Source organism: Artibeus jamaicensis, unplaced genomic scaffold, assembly GCF_021234435.1.
Source record: "Artibeus jamaicensis isolate MK-2021 breed Jamaican fruit bat unplaced genomic scaffold, CSHL_Jam_final scaffold_1019, whole genome shotgun sequence".
In the NCBI taxonomy this organism is placed as follows: Eukaryota; Metazoa; Chordata; class Mammalia; order Chiroptera; family Phyllostomidae; genus Artibeus; species Artibeus jamaicensis.
The window spans coordinates 14,291,028-14,302,821 of NW_026522025.1; the positions used below are offsets into that span (position 1 = coordinate 14,291,028).

Consider the following 11,794-nt stretch of genomic DNA (forward strand, 5'->3'; position numbering starts at 1 on the left):
CAGTTAAGAAAGTATCAATTTGTTCATTTTTATCACCTGCTTAAGGTGATGTCTGCCAGTTTCCTTCATTGTAAAGTTAATGTATTTCTCTTTGTAATTAATGAGTAACCTGGAGGAGATAATTTGAGACTATTCTATTTGAGACAGACCTTTTGGAGAATATTTTATTCTCCATCTGACTTTTACCCACTGATTTTAGCATTCATTAATATTTCTTGCCTGAAGTAGTCATTACTATGATGTTTGCAAAACTGTGGTTTTTCTGATTCTTTCCTTCTTTCTACATTTATTAATTAGCATTTCACTGTAAGGAAAAAATCTTTTCTTTCTCCCTCCCTCCCTCTTCCTCACATCAGATGGACTGATGATTTTTTTTTTGACTCAGTGGGTTATCATTCATTACTGTCCTTATTGTCCCAGATTTGATTTGTGAAAGTCCCTTTGTTCTGCTTTCTGTATCCATTTCACTGGATTTTGTTAGGCAGGGTAGGTAGTAAACTGAGGCAGGAGGAGGAGGGAGACATCACTAACTCAGCAGTCCTGAGCCTGGTCCGATAATATCGCCAGGTGTTCCAACATCACAAGAAACACCATGGGGAGCCCTTGAAATTCTGTGTATCGTTTCCACCATCTGGAAAAGAAAGCCTTTGAAACTGTATTCATCCCAAGGTCTAGACTGGGGAAGAGGAGGGGGTCCACAGTGCCCAAAGAAGAAGCCCATAAAACCACTTTGATTAATTGCCTACCTCTGGTCACTGTCTGTTTTAGAAGGGGGTCCCTAGTGCTAACAGAAAGAGCCATAAATAACTTTGGATAGCTGCCTCAACTCTAATGAACTGTCTCCTGTCACATATCTCTTTTATAACAAGATGAACAAGTGGAGTCTGGAGCAAGATAAAAATTTGGGCTAACAGACACCCACACATACGTATGTTTGTCCCCCCCGGGAAATGGGCACCACCTTTACCCACCAGTCAACATGTAACTCCCTCACCCCATCCCACCAACAATATTAGTCCTCAGGACAAGGGACTGGATGCCCTTGCTGCCCTTACTTTGTCCTGCCCTGAACCTGTCTCTCCCACCTCAGCATGGCCCAGTCTCTTCCCTGAGAACATGCCACTAATAAGCACTGCATGCAAGCTAATAGACTTGCTGGTCTATAATTCTTTACTGCATTGGCAGTAAAGAAGAAGAAGCAAGTTTCTCCCTGAACAACTCCATCTTTTGAGACTTTTTTAGTACAACAAGATGTTTCAGATTTGTCTTGAAATTTTTATACCCTAGTCCTGGAAACAGTTCTTCTCCATCCAAAGTATCCTCACTTCCTTTTGTGGGGAATGGTATTTAGAAATCCAAATCTGTACACTAAGTATGTTCACTGGTACTGGGCGGGGGTTGTTGCTCTATGTTTTAGGAGATAGAGATATGAGGTGATGGAGTGTTAATACCTAGATTTCCATCCAATACCACAGGGTTCTTTCTTGCCTTCCCATATGACATGTGTGTATCTTCCTATTCCCTGTGTGGCAACAACATTAATAGTCAGACAACAAAAGTAGTTTCAGAATAGCTAGACCCATATCACTATAAGAAATCTACTAGGGGGAGTTCAAGTGTTCTTTGCCATTTTTGAAATGCAGTGATTTTTACAAATGCTGGAAAATTAGTTCTGTAAATTTCTCTACTTTTTCTAGTCACATAACTTAGGAGAGTTAAGTGACTTTCCTAAAGCCACACAATGGAAAGGAGTATGAGCAAGGGCTACAAGCTAGAATTTTCAACTCCTTGGTAGGTGCTTCACAGTAAAAATTGTGCTTCCAAATTATGTAGCATGAGGTTTAGGAAAGACGAAAGGCGGTGTTCTTCTCTTTAAGGTATTTGCACATTGAACAGTTCCAGTACAAACATTCATGCCTTAGTTCTTCCCACAGCTACTTTGATTTAATTGATATGCCTGTGGCTTGGAAATAGGGAGTTTTAAAACTCCCCCCACTGGCTCTATTGCAGCCAAGGCTGTGAACGTGTTCAGAGTTGTCAGAGTGTTGGCTGCATCTGCTCTCCTGCAATGAATGCAAGTAGTGTGAAATTGAAACCTACTTGTGAGATTTCAAGACATATCTGTTTACTCCTGAGCATTAAGCACACTTGTGCTTATAACAAACAATGATAAACCTGATCATTGAAGTTTAAATAGCACCTTAATGAGTGACTATATCTTATTTCCTATTATGATTTGGTGGTTTTTACTCTATTGAAGAAATAGAAACTTCTTAGAAGATGGAAGGAGGGATGGCACAGGGGGAAGAGCCAGGGCTCTTCTAGTTCAGAGTCAAAGTCTTGGATTCAAGTCCCAGTTCTGTCACTTGCTGGCTGTGTGACTTTGAGAAAATCACTTAACTGCTCTGAGCTGCTGTTTGTTTATCTAAAGAAAGGATAGGCTATTAATACATACTTAAAAATATCATTGCAAGGGTTAAAGGAAATATATACCTGCAATTTTTTAACTATTAGGAAGGTTAATAGTGCTATTAATCACTAAGGCAATTTCCACTAAAGTTACTGCAAACAATAACTCAGGATACAAAAGTTAGAGGCTACTCAAAAATAGCATTACCTTCTTTCTCCCTCTTTTTCTATAGGTAGTTCCTCATTTGCCAGCAAACCCACCACACCAACTGGATTGGGTGGGGGATTTCCACCTCTCAGCTCACCACAGAAAGCTTCTCCGCAGCCTATGGGTGGAGGGTGGCAGCAGGGAGGTGGCTACAACTGGCAGCAGACGCAGTCCAAGCCACAGCCCAGCATGCCACACTCCTCCCCCCAAAACCGGCCCAACTACAACGTGAGCTTCTCAGCCATGCCTGGGGCCCAGAATGAACGTGGGAAAGGACCAACCAACTTGGGTAAGGATGATGGTGTGGAGCCTGGTGTGGGGTGGCCTGTGTTGTCATGCTACCTGTATGGACATATGTCTGTAGAAGGAGACAGAAAACACCTCTGATGGAAACCATATGATGGTTTCTTGTCATTGCAGAGCTACAACATGATCCCTGCCTCCAACTCTGTGCCTGGAGTACCTGCATTTACCATGCTCTTAACACGTAGCATTTGGGACTGTTGGCTCACTTGTGTGTTTCTCCCCACACTGAGACCAGGTGGAGGGCAGGGACTCTGTGGGCTTTTGCCATGTTATCATTAGCACTTAGCATAGTGCTTGGCACATCTAAGCACTAAATGAGTGAGTGGATGAGGGAAGGGGTGGATGGATCTTGAAACTGTCATTCCTTTGGAAGAGGTAGCACAGCTCTTCCAAAGAGGGAGTAGAAGAGAAAGCTTGGGAACCTTGGGAACCTTTTAAGAACTGTGTTCACATTTGCCCTTGGATCCTGATGAGAGTGTGCATGTTTTAGACATTTAGTCTTTCTTATGCTCTGGTTGGTGAATGTTCCTGAGACCATTGAGTTTCCTGTGATGTGTTTTTTCTCTCTTCTGAGAAGAAAGTTAAAAGAACACAAAAGTAGTGTAAGGCTAGAGGATAATCTGGATGGTGTTCTTTTTTATTTTTATTTATTATTTTTTAAATAAAATAAAAAGGTTTATTTTTAATTCTGTGGTTGTATCCCAGATTTGGCCTTCATATGTATATGGAATTTTTTAAAATTTTTATTTTCTGAATGGCATTTTGGACATGTAACACACATTTTGCTCACCCTGGCTGCTGTGGCTCTGTAGATAGAGTGCAAACTTGTGAACCGAAATGTCACAGGTTCGATTTCCTATCAGGGCACATGCCTGGGCTGTGGGTCAGGTCCCTGGTTGGGGCGTATGAAAAGCAATCAACTGAAGTTTCTCTCCCTCCCTCTCTAAAAATAAATTAATTAAATCTTTAAAAATAATTAAAAAACCCACATTTTGCATAGCAGGGATGGTTCCATTTGAGTTTGTTAGAAGGCCCGGTACGATACATTTTTGCATTCCGGGTGTTCCGATCCTATCCAAGAATTAAATGTATAGGTGTGTGATGGGGAAACAGGGCTCGCCCTCTGCGGAGTCCATGGGGAGGGAGCGGGCTCCAAGGAAAGTCTGTTTTCTATTCGCAGTAGTAACATTTTCTGAGTACATACTTACTCGATTGACATCTGGTGCTATTCTAAACAATTTTCATGTGTTATTTAATATACTCCTCTAAACGATCCCCATGTTGTAGATGAGGCATCTGCGACAGAGATCGATAAAGTAATTTCTTAAATGCAAACAGCTTGTAACAGAGCTAAGATTTGAACCCAGGCAGTTTGGCCCCAGAAAGCCTCCTCTTAACTGCCACACTGTACCAGCTGTGCCGTGGGCGCCTTTTCGCACTGCTAACATGATAGGGGTTCTTTTGTTGGGAATGTGTCATATCATCATTTGTGGTTAGCAGTGGATATTCCTTGGACAAATCCATGAGTCTTGTGGCTTCTTTTTGTCTTTATTTTGAGTAGATGTAGGGTGAGTGTCTTTAGTCAGCAAATATTTATGGAGCATCTTCAGTGTAGAAAACGCTGGGGACACAGCAGCGAAGAAGGCAGACGAAATCCCAATCCCAGTGTGTGCTCGTGTGAGTGTGTGTGGTGCACCTGACAGTGTAGAGGTGGCAAACGGGTTTCGGTTCAGACACCAGCTTTGGGTGATGGGCCTGCTGGCATGGACTGCTGTGTTTTGGTTCTGTTTGTTTTAATTTAACAAACATTTAAATAGCCGTGTACTGTTCTACACACTTTAAAATGTTAATGTCCACTGTCATAACAACCCTGTAAGGTAAGTAGTGTCATTAACACTGTCCCCATTGTACAGATGAGGCCATTGAGGCACGGAGATAAGTCACTTGCCACAAGGTAACATTGCTAATAAGTAGCAGAGCTGGAATTCAGACCCCAGGGAGGTCTGTCTGCAGAGTGTCTGCTCTTTACCACCATGCTAAGCTGCCTTTCCTAACAGCCTGAAATTGAGACCACAGCCAGACTTGGAGAAAAAGGCCACTATGAGGGACTGAAACTGTCAGCTGGGTGTAGGGAGGAAAGCAGTGGCATGCGTGTGGATTTCAAGTACCAAAACCCAGTCCTTCGTTCCACCACTGATGCTAACTAGTTGTATGACTGGGGCAGGGGTGGCAGAGAATCATGAGTATCCTCATCTATTAATAGGTCGTGCTGTGGAAATGCAATTATGGAATTGCATTTAGCCTACCGATCTAGCCTCATGTCCTAGCTTTGCCGTGGATGTGGTACGTGATTCTGGACAAACCTCTTAAGTTCTCTAGACTTTATTTTCCTCACTTATAAAATGGGTGTAGCAGTCTCTTACTCTACCCACAGGGTAAATATGAGGATTAAGGGGATTAATGCATGTGAAAGCACCTTGAAGACTCTAAGTGTTATGAGACATGGTATGATATTATGTTTAAGAACGAAAACTATAATGATTTTTAAAAACTATATTGCAGAAGGAAAACAAAAAGCAGCTGACTTTGAAGACCTACTTTCTGGTCAAGGTTTCAATGCGCACAAAGACAAAAAGGGGCCTCGAACAATAGCTGAGATGAGAAAGGAAGAAATGGCGAAGGAAATGGATCCTGAGAAATTAAAGGTGAGGGAGCCCCTGACTCAGTATCGTTATCCTGTATGACAAGGTCACGTGTGTGGAGCCATTGGCCTTCCTCATTCCTGGCCTCCTCACTGCTTTCCTCCGTGTTTAACCAGAGCAATTTTGTTTTTAGCTGTTTTTGATTCTGGAAGTCCAGGTAAGAATCGACTTGGAGAAAAAGAATGTTTCTCCATTTTTTTTTAAGTGTGTAAACCAGATACTCTCAGCCCATTTTTCACAAATGAGGAAGCAGGTGATACTTCATATATGAGGATGTTGTGTGGACAGGCTAGCTTGGAAACAAAAGTGTGGTTATGCTGGTGAGTTGTGTGAGGTAGTGGGTGAGGTTGCAAACCTGCAGAGAATAGGAATGCCCTTTGCAGAGGGGGAGGTCATACTGCTGTGTGACCAAATCCTAAGCACGCTGCCACTGGAGCAGACTGGAAGACCAGTGTCTCATCTGTCACTGCGTCAAAGCCTCTCCCAAACCAGGGCTCGTGCAGGCAGTCATTCATTTTGAAATATGACACATTTCTGGATAGATTCAAACGTTTTTGAAGATGTATAGATATTTTGATACTTTTGTGTGTTTAAAAAAAGATCCTTTGTTTGCGTTTGCTTTTCACTTCATGTAATATCAGAGGCTTTATATTCCTTCCCAAAACTTGGTGCTTCATTTGGTGACTTTTATTCATTAGGCAAACTCTGGCAGTTTTCTATCAAAGAAGGCATGTATGCCTTTAAACCGTGCTTGGTTATGTAGTAGGTACAGATGTATTTACTTGTTTGGGAGAGCAGCCATCACTAACCTCGACTGAACCATCCATCAGCAAGCACGCGCAGAGCTCCTGTCCTGACCTCAGTCACGTGCAGTGTTACAAGTGGTTAATGTTACAGTGGTTAATGTTACTACCATTAACTTAATCGCCTCATTTGTTCAAAATATGAAGATCCAAACTACAAATAGTTTGAATGAGTGACTTAATGGGTGAATTCATTTAATAAACCTTTTGTGAGCTCTATTCTGTGGCGGGAGAGGTATTTGGTTTCTGAGATACAACATTATAGAAGGAGCGGCACCTTTCCTCAGGCAGCTCGGCCTCATGGCAGGGAAGGACAAGCACATGGACAATTACAGTCAAGTGTGGCACATATTATGAGAGAAACATGTTTAAGGGCATGGCCCAGAAAATTCTTTCTTTTCTCCAAGGAGTATTTATTTTTATGTCTGTGTGCCAGATACTATACTAGACAGAATCAGATAGTAGAGACCAAAATAGACATGATATGTGTCTCCAGGGGGCCCATACTCCAGGAGTGAACAATGAACTCTGGAGTTGCACAGAGAGGAAGAAATTCAGACTCCCAAAGGGGAACAATATGAAATTCCTGAGCAGGCTTTTGAAGGATAGTGAAGAGTCAACCAGAAAGAGAAGGCAGGACATGGAGGTGGAAAAGCATTACCGGGAGAGGAAACAGCTGGGAGTATGCAGGGAGCCTCAAGTCCTTTGAAGTGGCTGGAGCAGAATCCCAACAGAGACCTTCTGAATTTCTTAATTCCCATGTATTACAGATTCTGGAGTGGATTGAAGGCAAAGAGAGGAACATCAGAGCACTTCTGTCCACGATGCACACCGTGCTGTGGGCCGGGGAGACCAAGTGGAAGCCGGTGGGCATGGCAGACCTGGTAACGCCAGAGCAGGTGAAGAAGGTGTACAGGAAGGCTGTGCTGGTGGTGCACCCGGATAAAGTGAGCATAACCCGCCCTCCTGTATGGCCTGTTTGGTCCTCATTTCATTAGTTTATAAACATGTATTAAAAAAGCATACTTTCTATTTGCTGGTTATGAGGCACTTTATATGATAAAGTCCGTGGGCTAAAATCAGGTATTTAAGCAAACACTTATATTTTATTAAGTGGATGGGGAAAAATCAAACTATATATTACAAATAACAGAATGGGAGCTTTTAAGAGAGGTAAGATTTACCAGTGACTAATTTTTAGTGGCTGGAAGAACTTAGCTGCTTTTTAGAAATGGGAAAATGAGAGTCTAGAAATATAGTCAATTGGAGATAGGCTGTCATAAATCTTTGTCATTTGGTAAGTGCTTCTGGAGAATAGAGAAGAATCTTTTGCAGCCTAATAGGTTCTCTGTTATCTATTCATTGACCTATTACTACTACCATAAGGGAATTTCTAGGGGCAGGGCATTCTGGGGAGGTTATAGTAATCAGGGTCAGGTAGATTGGGCTGTAAGAAGAGAAATGGCCTAATAGAAAAGCATTTCAATAATGTAGAGCCCACTTTTAGCTGTGAAAATTTAATATAAATAAAATCTTGGTCTCTGGTGTCTAATGTATGTTTTCTTTTCTTCTGTAGGCTACTGGGCAACCCTATGAACAGTATGCAAAGATGATTTTCATGGAGCTCAATGATGCCTGGTCTGAATTTGAAAATCAAGGCCAAAAGCCCTTGTATTAATTTTCCATCTCTGCTGCAGACCTGTGCAAATGCTTAGTGTGTGTCATAATTCTGAGGTTTTCAAAGATGAACCAAAAACTCCGGTAACACATATCAGTACTAAACTGTTCAATTACTTGTGAGTTAATTCCTCATTGATAAGGAATGTGGATGTTTGTTTTCTCAAGTCCCCGCCATCAAAGGTCCAAAGCAGGACAGGACCTTTTAGTTAGATGACCTTGCACAGTTACGACGTTCCAGCCTGCCCTTTGCGGAGCCCACTTAGCATACTGTGGGGAAATGGGAAATAGAGGCCACCAAAAGCATAACCCATCTCATTTTCTGGGGATAGGATTAATGAACAAAGTTATGGTAATAGGATTACATGATGGATTTTAACTCATGGTTATTAGATTTTTGTGGAAAGATATAATTTGAGCAACTGCTTTAGACTCCAGGAATATAACCACCAAGTATTTTTTTTTAATGGAAATTTACTATGGTCTTTAGAATAACACTGTATACTTCTTTTGGTCAAGAGGACTAACACATGCAAAAGAACTTGACTTGTGGGAAGTGACTGTACTGTAATCCAGTGATGACCACCAACTCTTCCTGAATAAGCTAAAAATTAGTGAAAATACTGGTTAGAGAAGAGAGGGACTCTGAGGAGGTAGAAATCTTTATTCCTGGTCAGAAAGTTGGGCTGCTGCCTTCCCTTTCCTTTAGAAAACTGGTTGCTCAGTGAAAAAAGTCTTAACTCCATAGCAACAACCTGATTCGAAAGAAATGTCTAAATCGCCATCAGGCTTTAATGCTCTTTCTTTCGCTTAGCCAAGAAAATGTCCTTAGCTTGTTGTGAAGCAGTTTGGCGCATTCACATGTGATCGAGACGGGTATCTGGTGTGGACTGAGAGTCCTCTAGGTGTGCGAGTGACTGTGGCGAGAGAAGGGAAGACACACTGAGCGTGAGCAGCAGTCAGGCATAGCCACAGGGGGAGAGAGCTGTGCTACCTGCAGACGGAGGCAGGCGGCTTGTCAGGATTTCCATGTTCCTCTCCCACCAGGTGAAACTGGACCCTTTGGATCACTTCAGTGGGGTTTGTTGCTTTAAAAGTTGTTGGGAATCCTCCGGAACAACACCTTAGACAGGGACGTCTGCAAAAGCAAAGCGAGAGGGAAACGGTTGCAGAATTCATACCAGTTGGATTTTAGTTCAGTGTTGGGCTGTTTCCGGTTTTGAGGGTAAGCCGCTGTTATCGGTGACTTCAGCAGGTCTCTCTGGCGCGCGTGCACTCAGTGCGTACAGTACGCATGTGCAGAGCAGAAGGGCAGGAGGATTGCCATGCTGACTTTCAAAGGTTCATGCTCAGCATTGGGAAAAGCTTTCAAACATTGTTTTTCAAAGACAATCATTTTTTTGTTTCTATTTTAATTTTCTTATGGCAAACTCTACTAGAAAAGCAGCATGTTAAAAAGGCTTTATGTTCCAAATGAGAAAAAAGAAAAAATATGCTTTACGTTCTATATAGAATTTTCTTTTTTTCATTAAAAGTGTTCTTTTTTTATTTCAATTTTTATTCACAAAGTGAAACTCGCAGAAAAATGTTCTTTTAAAATCTACAGCTGTCAACTCTTCAAGGTAACCATAACAAACTAGGTGTTATTTATTAACGTATTATAAAATAATATTTGATCCAGTATGTGCTTGTCTTATTTAAAATTGGAATGTGAGACATGTTGCTGTGACTCGTTTTTTTTCTTCATTCACAATTGTAGATATTGTGTGAACTACAGTATATAATGATGATAATTAAAAGGATATTATGTGAATGTCACATACATTCTGAAATGATAGAACTATATTAGCTTTGAATCATGTTTGAATCATGAATAATTCATCAATGTCCACAGTTTAAAACGTCATTAAACATTACATAATTAGCAATGAGAAAGAATCTTAACTAACTTAACTTTGGGTTCACCCATCTCTTTTCTGGATACATTATAACTCTGGGCCCCTGTTTATCTCAAAACCCTTAGCATACGCAGGCCAACAGGTTTTTGCATTCGTTTTAAATATCTGGTCGTGACAGAGTTTCTTGTTGATCAAATTCACTGTTTCATTCGTATTTATTGTAATATATTTTTGTTTTGTAAATATGTTACACACAACAAAATGTGATTGGTCTAAAATATTTGTAATGTATATTAAAAGGCTCAAAAATATTTGTAGAAATCTAAGTTATTTTTGCACTCATAGGAATATAATGACAAACTTAAATTATACCTCCTGACATGATCACATTTAAGAAAAGTTATGGGGAAAGAATATGAAAAGCACATGCACATTTGTACCAAAATGTAATCTGACAGTATTTCCGGATTTATGCTCTAACCGTCCCCACTGCCATCCTTGCCCCGTAGGCCCACAGAGTTGGGTCATGCTGCATGACGACTGTGTTTCAAAAAGACTCGGCCTAGAAATCCCGATCTCCTAACTAGAATATTAACGGTCTTACTGAGCTTCCTTCGGGTACTGAAGCAGAGGCATCGATCCCAGGAGTCTGAGACTTCGTCATAGAAAACATAGTTTAGTTCTTTTCAGACAGAAGCAGCATGTTCATTTGAAAGCAAATGCTGCCAATCAAAAGCATTGGAACCATCACTGTATTGTCTGTGTCTGCAAGAAAACCCAAGCCGAGTCCTAATGCTGCTGAAAAACACCACTGTTTAAGGAATGAACACAGAGGTTGAATTCCAGAAATAGTTCTCACAGCAACAGGACAGTTTCCCCCAGTGGAAACATCTGTCAGGGAATTTAGGTCAAGTAAACACGTTTTGGTTGTTCTAAAGCTAAACCATGGTGTGTGCATAATGGTACAGTATTGATTTGAGACCAGAAGACTGAGTTTGAATCTGATTTTTTCACTTAAGACTGTTATTTTGGGCAAGTTTCTTAAAAGTCTCTAAGTCTTAATCTTATCATCTGTAAAATAGAGATAATCCCAACAGCCCTGTAACGGCGGAATTAGAGACTGTACAAATAAACTGTTATTAAATGGGTGCTCACTAAACAGTAGTTGCTGTTGTAAAGAGTCCGTAAGTGCATTGCTGCAGGTCAGTCTTGAAGTTGGAGTTACACTGAAACCTCAGGTTGTGGGAAGTGGATAACATGAGTAGGAACAGGCAACCAATTTGCTCTTTTTTGTTTAAAAAGTTTTTATTGATCGATTAGAGAGAGAAACATCAATTTGCTGTTCCACTTATTTACGCATTCCTTGGTTGATTTTTGATGTGCCCTAACTAGGGATGGAACCCACAACCTGGGGGTATCAGGGTGATGCTCTAACCAGCTGACCGACCCCACCAGGGCCTTGCTCTTATTTGTCTCCTTGGCCTGACAGAGATCTGTCTGCATATAATGGCCGAGACGTGCCTTGTTAATTTTGTGAAGGGGCTGACTATGAAAAGAGTAGTTGTTGAGACTTAGGAAAGAAAACTAACATCAACTGATTTCAACAGTGTTGCACCGTAGTTGCATTTAACTTATGCGTGGACTTGGGAGCCCACCCCAGAGCAGTACCATTACATCTGTCTTTCATGCATGGCCCTGTGTGCTATTACATAGATACATACACTCTTTCTCATTTCATCCTCAACAATGAGAGGATGGTTTGTAAATCCTACACCAGGAAATGGATGCATG

At 41.2% G+C, this 11,794-nt stretch overlaps 1 protein-coding gene across 4 annotated transcripts in view; it reads left to right on the plus strand.

Moving 5' to 3' along the window:
• DNAJC6 (DnaJ heat shock protein family (Hsp40) member C6) overlaps positions 1 to 10,306 on the plus strand; it is a 148,446-nt gene extending 138,140 nt beyond the window's left edge. For all 4 annotated transcript variants that reach the window (XM_037143748.2, XM_037143750.2, XM_037143752.2 and 1 more), the window contains 4 exons: positions 2,643 to 2,906; positions 5,486 to 5,628; positions 7,199 to 7,375; positions 8,005 to 10,306. In XM_037143748.2, coding sequence (XP_036999643.2) covers positions 2,643 to 2,906; positions 5,486 to 5,628; positions 7,199 to 7,375; positions 8,005 to 8,106 — 686 coding nt within the window. In that variant the 3' untranslated portion in view covers positions 8,107 to 10,306. The remainder of the gene's footprint in view (positions 1 to 2,642; positions 2,907 to 5,485; positions 5,629 to 7,198; positions 7,376 to 8,004) is intronic.
• Positions 10,307 to 11,794: the final 1,488 nt, after the last annotated feature.